This window comes from Notothenia rossii, assembly GCF_949606895.1.
Source record: "Notothenia rossii genome assembly, chromosome: 8".
In the NCBI taxonomy this organism is placed as follows: Eukaryota; Metazoa; Chordata; class Actinopteri; order Perciformes; family Nototheniidae; genus Notothenia; species Notothenia rossii.
Genome location: NC_136906.1, coordinates 6,912,600 through 6,928,912, shown reverse-complemented (window position 1 = coordinate 6,928,912; position 16,313 = coordinate 6,912,600). Strand labels below are relative to the sequence as shown.

At 40.8% G+C, this 16,313-nt stretch overlaps 1 protein-coding gene across 1 annotated transcript; it reads left to right on the top strand.

Moving 5' to 3' along the window:
* The first annotated feature begins 616 nt into the window (after positions 1 to 616).
* On the top strand, positions 617 to 11,946 carry cbx7a (chromobox homolog 7a). Its single transcript, XM_079644469.1, has 6 exons — positions 617 to 918; positions 1,856 to 1,899; positions 3,238 to 3,303; positions 3,432 to 3,498; positions 8,862 to 9,180; positions 9,277 to 11,946. Exons 1-6 carry the CDS (start codon positions 841 to 843, stop codon positions 9,804 to 9,806), a joined length of 1,104 nt encoding a protein of 367 aa, XP_079500595.1. The 5' UTR covers positions 617 to 840; the 3' UTR covers positions 9,807 to 11,946.
* Positions 11,947 to 16,313: the final 4,367 nt, after the last annotated feature.

Below are 16,313 nucleotides of genomic sequence, written 5' to 3'. Positions count from 1 at the left end.
TTGTATTACCTTTTAATACATTTGTGATAATGGTATTTGGCTACACATCTGATTTGCTGCATTCAAAGTATTATTTCTATACAAAATGTCTAAAAAGTAAAGTAAAAAAAAGTTATGCGCTGAAATAAATTAAAAAAGATTAGTTCACTGTGTTAAAATCCCTCCTTCTGGAATAATTAGGAAATGTTTCCCATGGTGCAAAACACTGGATGTTGAGCAACTTTTACTACTTTTTTGTTATTGTATTCTTATACTATTTGTCTTTCTGTCTTATTCTGTTGCTGCTATGACACCTGCATTTCCTACGGGGATCAATAAAGGTTCATATTATCTTATCTTAAATATATATAAGTATACTATGTGTTCACTGAGTCAGAATTCCTCCTAAAACATATTGATTTTTATGTTTTTAAAAATAAAATGTTTGTGAAATCCCTCGTTGTGTGTTTCCACTCCATCCCCTACGTTTATTAAACTTGTGGTTTTGAGCCCAACCGCGCTTCACCCTCCTCTCTGCCCCTCTTCTGCACTCTGCCCCAATTTGCGTACGCGGTCACGCCGTCTCGGGAACGCGCATTGGGGGCTCGGTTCCTACGTTCCTACGCAACGGAGGGGCGGTACGCAGGACTTAAAGCAGCGCGAGGCTTGTCCTCCTGTGTTGATGTGTCGTACTCGCAGATTTCAGAAAGTCAGGGAGGCAGGTTCAGGGAGTTTTTAGAGAGAGGAAAGAGAGAGAAACAGAAATCGGAGCAGCAGCAGTGACACTTTGCTGTCATATAACTATTTTTGTTCCGGCACTTCTCAAATAAACCAGCAGAGACCCCGTTGTTGTTTGGAGCGATGGAGCGCTCATCGGTAGGACTCATAGGAGACCAAGTGTTTGCTGTGGAGTCAATAACTAAGAAGAGAGTGAGAAAGGTAAGAACAACTAATAACACACAACACATAACTTGCTTGTTTTCCCAAATAATGAACAGTGTGTTCCGATTCGCTGCACACCACAAAACTAGGCTAGGCAATATCCTTATAAACTACTTTACGTACGAGATATATATCTATTATTTCCATCCACTGTGCCAAAGTTTAGGAATGTTTCACAGCAGGAGTCTCCTCCTGCAGCCTCTCCGTGAGGCTGCATGAGATGCTGCAGCGTTAAGCATGTTTTGATGCCCACGCAGCTGTAGTAAGACGGGGAAGGGGGTGTGTAGGTATCCAGAAAACGCGCTTACGGACAAAGTGAGGGGAGCTACGCACTTGATATGAGTTACGCCAGTGAGCAGCGGAGAATCGGTGGGAAAATGCTGCGTAATAACACTGGGTGCTGCGTGATGGTTTTTTCACGTTGGAGAAACATGTGGATTTGTAAGGCCTATTTTCACGAAGCATGTGCTCATACAGTGTACTCCGTAAGGTAAAATCAATTTTGATAATACAAAATAATTATACAATCACAAATAAAAGCTCTCCTCCACATGCTCTCTGTGTTTACCCATGGATGTGGTCATGTTGTTATTTTCCTCTCTGACTGTGATCATTCCGGTTGCGCAACACCACGTTGTTTACATGTTCGCGTGGCCCCACCTATCACAAAGCGTTCTAGAAGTAGCTCGAGCATTGTAGAGACCGGCTCGTGGAGCCCATGTGCGGTCACGTCACCCGTCATTGACGTCACCCCCCCCCTCATGAAAACACACTATTTTTTTTAAAAAGGGCCTAAAATGTGTATGACCCTTAAAGGGACAGTCCTGCTTTTTCGGTCTTGCTTTTAGCTTCTTATGCACCACAACGAGGGGGGAGATGTGGGTGAATCTAATAAGTAACTCTCTGTCCCCCCCCTCTTTCTCTTTCTCCTCAGGGTAATGTGGAGTACCTTCTGAAATGGCAGGGATGGTCCCCAAAGTGAGTAAGCCTTGACTCATCATGAACCTCATAGCCTCAATATGATCTGAGTGGCCCTTTATATATATATATATTTAAAAAATATGCTGCCTAATACCTGATTTGCTGCTGCATAGATAGATGGATGGATGGATAGATAGATAGATGGATGGATAGATAGATAGATGGATGGATAGATGGATGGATAGATGGATAGATATATAGATAGATAGATGGATGGATAGATAGATGGATGGATAGATGGATAGATATATAGATAGATAGATAGATAGATAGATGGATAGATAGATAGATAGATGGATAGATATATAGATAGATGGATGGATGGATGGATAGATAGATAGATAGATGGATAGATATATAGATAGATAGATGGATAGATAGATGGATAGATATATAGATAGATATATAGATAGATGGATGGATAGATGGATATATATAGATAGATGGATGGATAGATGGATGGATGGATGGATGGATGGATTCAACTTTTATATTACTATATTACTACTGTGCACCATCTATAAAGTATATAGTACAACATGTTTTTTTTTTTCTGTCCGTTTTGTAGATTTGGATATTAGACAGGATTAGGGTTGCAAAGTTCCGGGAATTTTTAAAGATGGAAACTTTCCATGGGAATTAACGGGAATTTATGGGAATAAACTGGGAATTCAAAATTGAAGTTTGGCTCTTCATAGGGGATTTAAATATGGGGAAAGTATATTTTTGCATAATCTTGACTAAAACAAAAAAAAGCCAATCAAGTACACTTGAATATCCATGCCATAGCACACTGCTTACTGCATGGCTATTGAGACCACAACCCCGACAGGCAATGTGCATTCCTCCATGTTTTCGTTCTTCAATTAAACAAATAATTGTTCAATAAAATAATTAAAACTTCTTCTGTTCTACTTAAAATAAATCTGTTGAAATGTCATGTTTTTTATTTAATTTTGCATCGAATATTTCCAAATTTCCCCAGCTTAACTTCCCATGGAAACTTTCCGGAAATGTACCGGAAATGTTCCGCCCCATTGCAACCCTAGACAGGATTGGAATTGATTCTGTATATTTCATAGTGTGTATTCTTAGATACTCTTCTGAATATATGTATTTTCTACTATGCATATGTATATATTTGTTTTGTTTTTTATTTGCATTTTATTCTATCTTAAGAAATGTGGTTATTCTTCACCAATGACTAAACAATGATGACAAGTTTTATTTATAGAATATGTATTAGTTGGAGACTTTCAAAAGACTGACAGATATATGGGTAGATGGACGGAGGGATAGATAGACTGACTTAATTAAATGTGTGTGTGTTGGCAGATACAGTACTTGGGAACCAGAGGACAATATTTTGGACCCGCGCCTCGTCCTGGCCTATGAAGAGCAGTGAGTAATCTTTGAGAGCTTTTAATTTATGCTTGCACAGCGTTTATGTTTTCTAGCTCACAATCTGTTTCTCTTCGTCACTTGTTCTCTCTTCTCTCCTTCCCTCTGTTTCCTTTTCCTTCTTCCAGTCAGGAGAAGATCAGAGCTCTGGCGTACCGGAGGAAAGGTCTCAGACCCAGGAGGCTCCTCCTGCGGGTGAGAAGACACCTTTATCCTCACTTGACTTTGTTGTACCTTTCTCTACCAATTCTGACTGCACACTAACCTTTATTCTAGTCTCACATGTCTTTGTTGTTTCTTTCTCTACTCATTTTGACTGCTCAGTGAGGAGTTTGTTTATCTAAATATATAACAATTGTTGGTTGTACAGGGTTCCCGCGGGGTCTTAAAAAGTCTTACATTTGATAATCTGAATTTAAGGCCTTAAAAAGGTCTTAAATATGACCAAAACATAAGAAAGGTCTTAAATATGATTTAGAAGGTCTTAAAAATGATGGGATTTGAAAGGTAATTCTGCGTAGAGATCGCGTCTAAATGTGTTTTGGGTGAAATGTCCGTGCTGCAAAGTAACCAGTACGGTAAGAGCCTTTCAGTTCCCCCCAACAATTTGTGTTGAAATAAATCAACATGGAACCAGTAATCACTAACTTTGTTTCCCCCGGCCCCTTATTGGAGAACACCCAGCTAGTAACCTAGCAACCAAGCTTCGGCTAGCGGCAGTCAGAAACTGATGTATCTTCAAATCTACTTACAAATTAATATGGGGAAGTGTAAGTTCAACCGTATTTGGTTGGAAAACATATAATTTAGTGCTTGGTTGAAACCAGTGGAGGGGAACGTGTTTGAAGCCCGCCAAACCTTTTGCAAAATAAATTAGCGTTTGTTTCGATTATGTTGTTTTCGTAATTGTGGTAGGCCAAAAAATGATTGCGATTAAAATACCATTAATTGCACAGCCCTATCACACACACACACACACACACACACACACACACACACACACACACACACACACACACACACACACTTTTTGTCTAACATGCTAACACAGTTCTGTACTGTTATGCTGTGATGTTCAGTCATTGTTCTTATGTTGAACATGAATACATTTACTTTGTAAGTAAATATGGGACGTATTTCTTCTTCATAGCAATTTTCCTTCATACTTTCTTGCCGTGAAATAGGTCTTAAATTCTATTCAAAGTGGTCTTAAAAAGGTCTTAAAAAGTCTTAAATTTGAGTTGTTGAAACCTGCAGGAACCCTGTTGTAAAAGTAGACTATTAGGATCCTTGGTATCACTTTACACTAAGGCTACGCTTATAAAGGGTTTAGGAATAGTTTGTAATTCATTTATTAATTAGGTTGTGAACGCTTTATACATCATTAATAAGCTTTTACAAGACATGAGATAAACAGGGCGACTGTGACCGGTTGCTTGCCAAACAGTGAGCCCACATGTACAGTGGGGCAAAAAAGTATTTAGTCAGCCACCAATTGTGCAAGTTCTCCCACTTCAAAAGATGAGAGAGGCCTGTAATTTTCATCCTAGGTACACTTCAACTATGAGAGACAGAATGGGGGGAAAGAATCCAGGAAATCACATTGTAGGATTTTTAATGAATTCATTTGTAAATTCCTCGGTAAAATAAGTATTTGGTCACCTACAAGCAAACAAGATTTCTGGCTCTCACAGACCTGTAACTTCTTCTTCAAGAGCCTCCTCTGTCCTCCACTTGTTAACTGTATTAATAGCACCTGTTTGAACTCGTTATCAGTATAAAAGACACCTGTCCACAACCTCAAACAGTCACACTCCAAACTCCACTATGGTCAAGACCAAAGAGCTGTCAAAGGACACCAGAAACAAAATTGTAGACCTGCACCAGGCTGGGAAGACTGAATCTACAATAGGTAAGCAGCTTGGTGTGAAGAAATCAACTGTGGGAGCAATTATTAGAAAATGGAAGACATACAAGACCACTGATAATCTCCCTCGACCTGGGGCTCCACGCAAGATCTCACCCCGTGGGGTCAAAATGATCACAAGAACGGTGAGCAAAAATCCCAGAACCACACGGGGGGACCTAGTCAATGACCTGCAGAGAGCTGGGACCAAAGTAACAAAGGCTACCATCAGTAACACACTACGCCGCCAGGGACTCAAATCCTGCAGTGCCAGACGTGTCCCCCTGCTTAAGCCACTACATGTCCAGGCCCGTCTGAAGTTTGCTAGAGAGCATTTAGATGATCCAGAAGAGGATTGGGAGAATGTCATATGGTCAGATGAAACCAAAATAGAAGTTTTTGTTAAAAACTCAACTCGACGTGTTTGAAGGAGAAAGAATGCTGAGTTGCATCCAAAGAACACCATACCTACTGTGAAACATGGGGGTGGAAACATCATGCTTTGGGGCTGTTTTTCTGCAAAGGGACCAGGACGACTGATCCGTGTAAAGGAAAGAATGAATGGGGCCATGTATCGTGAGATTTTGAGTGACAACCTCCTTCCATCAGCAAGGGCATTGAAGATGAAACGTGGCTGGGTCTTTCAGCATCACAATGATCCCAAACACACCGCCCGGGCAACGAAGGAGTGGCTTCGTAAGAAGCATTTCAAGGTCCTGGAGTGGCCTAGCCAGTCTCCAGATCTCAACCCCATAGAAAATCTTTGGAGGGAGTTGAAAGTCCGTGTTGCCCAGCGACAGCCCCAAAACATCACTGCTCTAGAGGAGATCTGCATGGAGGAATGGGCCAAAATACCAGCAACAGTGTGAAAACCTTGTGAAGACTTACAGAAAACGTTTGACCTCTGTCATTGCCAACATGTGATTTTCCGGATTTTTTGTTCTCATTTTGTCTCTCATAGTTGAAGTGTACCTAGGATAACAATTACAGGCCTCTCATCTTTTTAAGTGGGAGAACTTGCACAATTGGTGGCTGAATAAATACTTTTTTGCCCCACTGTATCTGTACTGCTAAGCCTTATACTGGCTACCTAGCTTACTTCGTCTCCTTCATCAGCCAGCTTCCTTGGTATCTGTTGCTCACTGAGTTGATTCTCGCTAAGTAGCCAATATAATGGTAGTAACTCATTAATAAATGGTGATTTGTTTCACACTTTAAAATAAGGCTCCCTTTTGGCAACTATAAATGTTAGTAACTCATAAATAAATGGCCATAAAGAGATGCCAAGAAACATCAAGATGGAAGGGGGGGAATAAACTCAGTGAACAACAGATACCAACGATGCTGGCTGAGGAAGAAGACGAAGTAAGCTAGGTAGCCAATATAAGGCTTAGTCATCTTACCAAATAGTGAGCCTGTGTTGATATATACAAACTATGTTAGAACTGGTTTATAAATGGTTATTAATGATTAATAAAATGTTTACAAACTAATTCATAACCTAATTATCAAGCCTTTATGAATCCTTTATAAGGATAGTCTTATTGTAAAGTGGTACCGGATCCTCTAACTTCCCACACAACTCACTCACCTCTAGGGGACTCGGGCAATACAGACCTCCCCCAAGGCTGTTTCCATGGGGGGGAAACAATGTGTGTAGCCCTGTGATTCAGATCTGTTTTTAAATGTATTTGTCCTTGGTCGATGCTACACCATACCACCAGTTTCCCTTAAAATCAGGCCAGTAGATTCTGCAATCCAACTCGCAAACCTAACCAAAGAGTCCAAGGTATCCTGACTTTTGGTCACTGGTATGGGTAAAGCCCATTTCCCAATGTGCTACTCTGGCATCTTTCATCTGACTCTACCTGCTTGCTAATAGCCGTCGTACTTCAAATCCCAGATCTTCAGTTTGAAATTCAGTATGAAAAAAAGTTCGGTTTTCCATCAACTCTGAAGCCTGCTAGCATTTTAGATGAATATTACATTACATTACATTAGATGAATACTTAGTAGGATCAATTATTTTTAGTTTTTCTCTTTTTGAAGGTAAGAAGAATGACAAATATCACAAGGGTTTCCATTCTCCATACATTTCCTCTGTGTCACAAAGTTTTCCAGTATTTACATTCTGTGTCGCCAATGGCAATAACCCCACTGCTAGGTCTCATAACAACAATTGGGCAAAACTTCCCACAAATTTTTATCTCAACATTTCCGTAATCTCAAATGTGTGCCATTAGCTAGATGCTAGTAGGTGACCATTCTCTCAAAAGTTAAATCATTTGTGGATCATAAGACAATGGTTGAATTAATAGTGTTTTAAGACGAGATACCAAAATGCGTTAGCAGCTGTTATGGTTATTGTCAACATTATATTGTTAGCAGTGTCACTAGCAACTTTGTAGCTAGCTAGCCAAACATTATCGCACTAGCACATTTTTAGCTAGCTAGCTAAACCTTTACGCACTAGCAACTTTGTGGCTAGCTAGCAAAATGTTAGCCTAACTCTGCCTCATATAAAATATTAACATCTTTATCATTTTATTGAAACTCACCAGTTTTTGTCCTGTCCTTTCTTGTTTGTCAAAGTGATATTTTCATATTTCTTCATTACTTAACCTACGGTTCGTTTCAGAGCAAGATTTCTCGCATTGGTTTTGTCAGTTAGCCTACTTCTTGCCACATCTTCTAATGGTGCGTATATAAAACAAAACAAAAATGAACTTTGACCTTTTCATATTCTTTAAGGGGAACACCATTCTCATTTTCTGTTCCTGAGTTTGGCTTTATTTATTTTTTCATTTTCACTGTTCTGTCCACTTTGAAGAAGCTAGCTTCGGCCCTGTGTCCACATAGCATATTTTCTGCAAGAAAGACACTGGCTGGACTCTGGGCAGACTCTCCTTGCAGAGTTTCATTAAAGAAAGAGCTTCCCTCATATTTTCAATGAAACGCTGGGAGTTTCTGCCCAGCAACCAGCCAGCACCTTTCTGCCAAAAAAGACGCTACATGGATACGACCTAACACTGACAGTAATGCTATTAAAGGTGGGGTAGGTAATTTTGGAGAAACCAGCTCGAGTGAGTGCGCTAGAATTTGAAAAAATCTGCCACTTCCTTACAGAGCCCCTCCTCCAACACACACAAACACGCACATGACCAATGAGGGCACGAGATAAGTTTGTGCACAGATAGAAGGCTGACAGGCAGGTAGGCCATCCAGTTACTTTAGCCGGGCCGGCTCAGATGATTGGTCGTGCTTTTTACAGTACCACGGCTTCCACAGATGACATTTTTTATGGATTTTTTGTCAAAGCACTTCAGATATTCATTGCTATCGGGATGTTAAGAGCATTCCATGGAATATAACAAAAAGTGTATCTCGAGCCGGTTTCTCTACCTTTAAGTGAGTAAAGCCTAACAATGGTAAATGAAGTGCACATCTACACTACGGTATAAATAAAATAGGCTTTATGCAACACTCCTAAATAAACTCAATAGCTTAGCGACATGTTTTTCATTAGGGACAAATGGAAGTATGACACTTATGGTAGTTTTCTGCACATTTGACAGAATTGTGTCTCTAACATTGTTTCACTGTTGTCTCAAAATGAACACATTAATGATTTTGGACTTTTGCTCTGCCACAGAACATCTTTGCCATGGACCTCCGAAGTGCAAGCAAGGCCTCGGAGAAACCCCCCCCTCGATTACGACTCTCCCTCACCCGATCCATGAGTACAGATGTGGACCAGGGTGAACGAGGCAGTCTGTACCGACGTCTGGCCCGGAGGAAGAGCAGACAGAGGGTGTCCATATGTGGGTCTGAGGGACCCTCAAAGAAAGATATCCTCCCCCAGAAGAAGAGGAGAGTGGAACCCATTGAGGAAGACTGGAGTGGCACCAGCGAAGAAGAGAAGCAAGAGTCCGAAAGCATCACAGAGGAGACGTGTGAAGACAGTTTCTATGGTTTGTAAAGTCAATCACTTAGAAATTAATTCACGTGGTCATGACCCTTTGAACATTTGAAGGTGAACACCATTTTCTTTCTTTCATGTCGGGCAGAGTGCAGCTCCCCACCTTTGCTGGAGCGAGAGGACTTCGAGACTGAGGAGGAGGAGAAGTCGGACACCGAGCTGGCAACGGTGAGCACAGAAACATGGACTGACAGACCGGGAGGGTGGACGTCGGAAACGATTGAAACCGTTGTGTGCGACCAATCAAAAGACAGTGATTCAATGCCCAAGGCTACACTGGACGATGAGGTTTCCGTGGAGTCAGATTGGTTCAAAAGTGAGGATGAAGTGGAGTCGGAGTGTCCCAAATTGGAGAGCAGCGTTTCTCGACGCGACAACACAACTTCGGTGATAGTGAGTCTCCGAGGGAGCAGCGACACTATAGGCTCCACCACTGAGGAGCCGGCGAATAAGAAGGAAGAAGGTAGCGACAATCAGAGCGAAACGGAAACAACGCCTGCTGATCCCGCTGAGGACGAACATCCCAAAAAGGTGATATCTACTGACGTGACGATCAACTGTCTAACGGTGACGATTAAAGAAGCCCTGGTGGCCAAAGGCTTCTTCAAGGGCTATTAAAGGTTGAGATAAAAGAGATTCAAATAACCATAAGTAGACTTGCCACTCATTTTATACGTGTAAATAGTCGTGTTTGTTAGTTAAGTCCGCACACGTTTACAAAGATACACTCATTTCCTACTGAGTTCACTGAAGACATTGTTGCCTTTAAATAAATAAATCATTTTATTATTGTGGCGCATATATAGAGTGGTGCAGTAATAGCGAATTTCCGCAGGCCAACATGGAAGTTAGCATTGCGAGAGTTTCTCCCTGACAAAAAGCCAATGGGATTTTTACATTGGAATTTAAAATATTCCAGAAAATAAGATCCATAGCGAACACATTTTTATGATACTTATACATTTTATTCAGCAGGATAATCTCTGAATACTAATGGCACTTTATGATATTATAAGGATTAATGCAATCTCCAGAAGTAAAAAGCTAACGTTAGCTTCAAACGAACCATGACATTACGTCTCCACCGCTAAGCTAACGGCTGCTAAAGTTGACGTTAACTAGTCTTTTTTTAGACTCTTCTTAACAATCAATGACGAATAAGGGCTTCAGAAATCTACCAGTGGTGTATTTACTGAAGTATTTTGAAGCGTAAATGCAATCGCCAGAAGAAAAACACTAACTTTAGGCTGAAAACAAACTACAGCATGGGTCACATGACTTCAAAAACAAACCATAAAAATCACTTAAAGGGGACCTATCATGCAAAATGCACCTTTGTACGTCTTTTATACATGAACATGTGTCCCCGGTGTTCCAGGGAACTCACCAAGAGTCAGAAAACACAATCCTCTCTATTTTCCTCCATACCCAAATCTCTTAAAAAGGGGCTGCAATGGATCTGATACCGACTGATCCAGATTAGAACACTTTTCTGACGTCAGGACGGTGGCGCTACGGCTATTGGGCTAACTCCACCAATCAGGAGGAGACAGCCACGGACATTGCTGTTCGAAAGCGCTGGAGACGCTTTAGTACATATTTCAGGCCACCAGATGGTGCTGTTCTCACTGAATCCGAGCATGAAAGACAGTGTTAAATTGAGCGAAATGAGGAATGGATAAAATGCATGATCTGTTTGGTATTTTGAAAAATAAAACGTAGAAATATACCGTATATAGGTATGGTCCAACATTATATTATTCAAATATAGCATGATAGGTCCACTTTAAACTAGTTTTTTTTTTTACCACAGAGCGTAATTGAGGCATTCAACCACAATCACGTTAGAAATACCGTTGAGTTTTAAATGAGGGAAACCAGAAGCGTTAAAATGCTGACTGGTTTCAGGACTCATTCCTGCATCACTCTATCAGGCGCAATAGGAAGCCAGAGGCCCCAAAAATATCCTCAAATCATCCATAGCACTCCAGAGGAATACATAGATAGCAGTGGCTGGTTTCATTCCAGGGGTCGCCTGGACTACTGACTGACAGCATATGTAACAGTGCACATTACTACTTCCATGCAGCAGCTACTTATATTCCAGTCGTCCTCAGTGCTTTCCAGCCAGGCGCTCAAATCTGTTCTCGGGGCCTGTTTCAGTCGCCTCTTTTCTTACGAATAACGTTTTGTAGAGATGTTGCTCTATTCTTTATGTGTTCCAGTATTGACGGAGAGATTCCTGCATGCCCTGTCAGTCTGTGCCGCACAGAGCACTGTCCTGCGGTCTGTTGAAGGGGTTTACTTCTGTCACAAAAGACATAAAACAAAAAGGAAATAAATGAATGTCTGCCGCTTAGATGAAGTTCTGCATTTCAAGGAGGCTAAGATGCACAAAATTAAGTACACAGTTGTGTTTGCTGTCGTCTGTCCTTTTGCTTTTAAAGCATGAAATACTTCCTGGTTCTATTTTTGTATTACCAATTGATAGTCCAATCTATTCACTAGCCTTTGTGTATTTCAAAAGAGGAGATATCCGTTTACACCGCCGCTGCTCCGATGTGTAATAAAGGAAGAAAATGTGCATTAGGTTCGACTGTAATGACCATTTATTTATTGCATGTCACATGTATAAGCTAAACTAACTTATGTCACTTATATGTGTCTTTCTCTGACAAAGATAAACTGTCAAACATATGTCTTCTCTTGAAAAATGTATTTTTATTTTGACATTTCCAATAAATATGTATTAAAATAACTCTGCTTTGAGTCTATTTATTATGTGGCATTACTCAACGTCCTTTTTATATACAATGAATATCAGATAGTGGTTTAATTAAGGACATTTAAATCTCATACACATCTTTTTATGTTGCGTTTGATTTAACCCTCCTGTTGTCCTGGGGTCATTTTTGACCCCAAAAGGAAATCTATTGCGGTCAAAAATAGGTTTTTAATTCATCAAATGTTCTGAAAATGATAGGGTTGTTCAATACTATGCTCTTAACGATTAAAATACCTTTGAAGTAATTTCATTGAATTGTGGGTGTTTTTTGTATTTTATAACACCTTAAGCCCTCTGGGGTCAAAAATGACCCCGCAGGACAAAGTGGAGCAATGGGGCACTTTTTTTCAGCATAATGCTGCAACAACCCCCTGCCTGCTCCTCCGGGTACACACACACACACACACACACACACACACACACACACACACACACACACACACACACACACACACACACACACACACACACACACACACACACACACACACACACACACACACACACTTTTGATGTATAGGATCAAGCAATTTTTAGATCAACAAAAATCATAAACAAAAAAGATAAACGAAAAACAAACAGGCCTTTTCTCTCGGTTGCTGGGGCATTTCACCTTTTAGTCCCTCCCTAGTTACGGTACACTCACACAGGGGCGTAGCTGGGGGGGGGGAGGTTAGGATGATTCCAAGGGCCCAGCACTGGGGGGGGGGGCCCAGAGAACACTATTATTATCTTTTTATTAATATGGTTTTATTATTATCCTAAAGTAAGTTAATGTGAATGACTCAAAAGTATAATTGCCTGTATTAAAAAAAAACGTCCCAAAAGAAACAAACAGGTGCTTGTTACTCTGTTTGACAGAATGAGCACCCCTCCCTTCATTCATTGCATGGTATGGGCGCCTGAGCAATGGAGCAAGCGGAGCAGGTGCATCCCCACAATTGACCTTGGGGGAGCAAACGTGTGCTTTTGCACCCCCACTTTTTGATCATATGAAAAATATGACATTTCCCCCCCAATATATCACTGTAAACATAAGTGTGTAATTTCAATCGAATTAATAATACGCAATGAAAGAACTTGTGCTGATTATAGACACTTAATAGCGAGTTTTTAAGTTTCCAAAGATTGTGACCCCCCCCCGCATTTCGCTCACAATGGTTTGATCAACTGCCTCCCACCCACAGCAGTCCTGATGCAGGTAGGCTGAGTGTAAATCACCGCGAACAGTCTGTCATTGGTGGCAGACCTTTTCTGTAAGTTGTTCAAACAAAGAATATGTTAGACATGTCTTTACTTCTACCACTCAATACAATAAAACACATTTATAATCATCACCTTCTCTTCATTTTCGCTGCATTGAATTACAGGTCACTCTTTATGTTAGCTAGCGGTTAGCTGACGTTTGCTAGCTAGCTAGTAACATCAACCAGTGTGTGTGTTTGACTAGCTAGCTACCTGGTAGATCGAAGCCCATTAGAGTTTGAGTTTATTAGGATCCCCATTAGCTGTTGCATGACAACAACTAGTCTTCCTGGGGTCCACACAAAACATAAAACATTGCATTCGACAAGACTTTTACAGAACAGTAAATACAAAATAAAAAACTTTTCACTTATTTTCTGATTTCATTTCATTGGAAAGAAAATAATGATAATAAAATAAGAATAAAGTACTTATATCTATCTGCATTTACAGATGCCAGCCTTCAATTCTCTTAAGGTACAACTACCTGAAATGAAAATAAAAGAAGAATGAATTATAGAATGATAGAAGATAATATGATAGAAGCCCATCTCCTACTGTAACTAACCTGCACACTGTGTGTGTGTGTGTGTGTGTGTGTGTGTGTGTGTGTGTGTGTGTGTGTGTGTGTGTGTGTGTGTGTGTGTGTGTGTGTGTGTGTGTGTGTGTGTGTGTGTGTGGCCAACCAGGTAGAACATGGCAGAAAAAAAAAAAAATCATGTATTCAACCCAGTTCAGTGTATTCATACGTGTATTGCTCTCCTGTGTAGAATGATGTGGTGGTGACAGTGCAGACTCAGGGAGGAGGCAGAGAAGGAGAGAAAGAGACACAAGAGTTACAGGTAATGGAAATATCAGTCAGCTTAAAGTGTAGGATAACATAACAAATTAAGACACAAATACTTGGATAATATATTCCCCCCTCTCTCCCTTTCTTTACAGAGTAGCATAAAGATTGTGTATTCAAACCAGTTCAGTGTACTCATAAGTGTATTGCTCTCCTTAATGTAGAATGATGTGGTGACTGTGCAGACTCAGGGAGGAGGCAGAGGAAGTGAGAAAGAGACCTAGGATAACATCCCTAGTCAAAAAATGCTATAGGAATCTCTATACGTTTTTGGAACCCTATAGGAATCCTTTGGGATCCCATAGGATTTTGAGACAGTTCTGTGCTCTATATTGCAGGAAATTGCACGTACAGGTGTTCATTAAATTAAAACAATTCTGCCATGGAGGTGGTCGTGCCTGACCCACTCCAAACCACCCCTTGCCTGCCAGTTACTAATCTTGCACCCCCACTTTCAACTATAACTAGGCGGCACAGCAGTGCACCAGCAGCTTGCAGCTTGAACAGACTGACAGGAAAATGTCCTCTACAGCTCATGAATCAGGAGCTCAGAAACGAAAGAAAAAACGTCAGCAAGAGGAAAATAATAAAAGAGGTCGACAGATAGTCACCAAGTATTTTCACAAGAAAGGTATTTATTCACAGAACTTGTTTTGAAGCCCATAACAGCTTAGCCAACATGTTGTGGCTGACGTTAGCTACCTGTTGCTATCAAAAATTAGATGAGTGTCGATGAGCCCAGTGAATTTGTATCCAGCAGCTATGCCCTTTTGCTATGGCTAGCTAACCTAACCTGTATAATGTTACATGCTAATCACATCTGCTCTAATGCACAGATGCGGCTTCAGGATCAGTACCCCTTCCCTCAGGCCGGTTCCCAGTTGAAGGAGAGGGAGGTAAAGCAGCAGGGCTTGGGGTTAACAAACAGATTTTAAATATGCTTACCATGCATTGAATACAACTTTAGGTAATATTCACATTTAGTTACTCTAGTTCTTCCAGTAATTGCAATACCATTGACCACTGGCACATTAAATTGAGGTTGTTACAGTAGCTATAGCTAGATTTGAGCAATTGAAAAATATCTATACAAATGATTATTATTATTATTATTATTATTATTATTATTATTATTATTATAACAATTAAGAGATAGCTCGAGCTGTACTGTGTTATTACTATTATAGGGCATTTTATAAATTATGTACACTATGGATACTCTAGAGCCAGGGCCTTCGAGCAAGGCAGCCAACGAGGAGAGCAGAGGTGAAGAGGCAGAGGTACCAGTACAAGAAGAGGTCGAGGACCATGAAAGCAGCACAGATGAGGAGGAAGCAGCTATGGACAGTCAATGTCAGGGACAAAGTGAGGCTCCGACACAGGATGCCACAGATACTGAGCCACCTGTAGTGGTGTCTGAGGTAGAAGATCTGCTATCACTTGACCCAGGGTTGTTCCCAGCTAGGATGAGTGACAAGGACAGGGCAACTATTGTAAAGAAATTAGCAATGCGAGAAACAGATCAAGAAATTCCACATGATTCAAAGGGAAAGAGATTTCCAGATTACTTGAAATACACCAAAGCAGATAAGGGTAGGGGAAAAGTGAAAAGGGACTGGTTGATTCACAGTGAAAGTGCAAATGCACTGTTCTGCATACCATGTGTTCTTTTCTCCAAGGAGCAAAAAATACCCTCTCTTAGTGCTTTGAGTAGTGACCAGGGATACAAGATGTGTGACGTCGAGTGGCGTCGCATGTATGATAAATTCCCAAGCCATGAAACAAGTAGGAATCACAGGGACTGTTATTTGCGATGGAAACACCTACAGTGTTCGGTTATGACTGCATGTGGCGTTGATCATCAGTTGCAGAGAGAGCTACAGTCTGAAATTGAGAAAAACAAAGCTATCTTGCAGAGACTCCTTGATGTCACTCTGCACTTGGGAACGAGGAATTTAGCTTTCCGAGGTAAAACGCATGCTTTGGGCGATGTCCACAATGGAAATTTTGTAGGTACGCTAGAACTTTTGTCACGATATGATCCACTCTTGAAAGACCACTTAGACAAAATCAGGACATCCAAAAAAGGAAGCCAGCTAACTCATTATCTGAGCCCAGACATCCAGAACGAGTTTATTGAATTGTGTGGGGGAAAGGTTTTAAAAACCATTCTGACGGAAAGGGAGGATGCCATATACTATGGAATCATTTGTGATGCAACGCCTGACATTTCCCACACCGAGCAAAA

What these genes read in the sequence shown, in the direction of transcription:
- cbx7a (XM_079644469.1), top strand. Translation starts at nt 841, where the DNA reads ATGGAGCGCTCATCGGTAGGACTCATAGGAGACCAAGTGTTTGCTGTG. An exon ending in GTCCTGGCCTATGAAGAGCA is followed by an intron (nt 3,304 to 3,431) that starts GTGAGTAATCTT and finishes TCCTTCTTCCAG; the next exon opens with TCAGGAGAAGATCAGAGCTC. An exon ending in GTGTGAAGACAGTTTCTATG is followed by an intron (nt 9,181 to 9,276) that starts GTTTGTAAAGTC and finishes CATGTCGGGCAG; the next exon opens with AGTGCAGCTCCCCACCTTTG.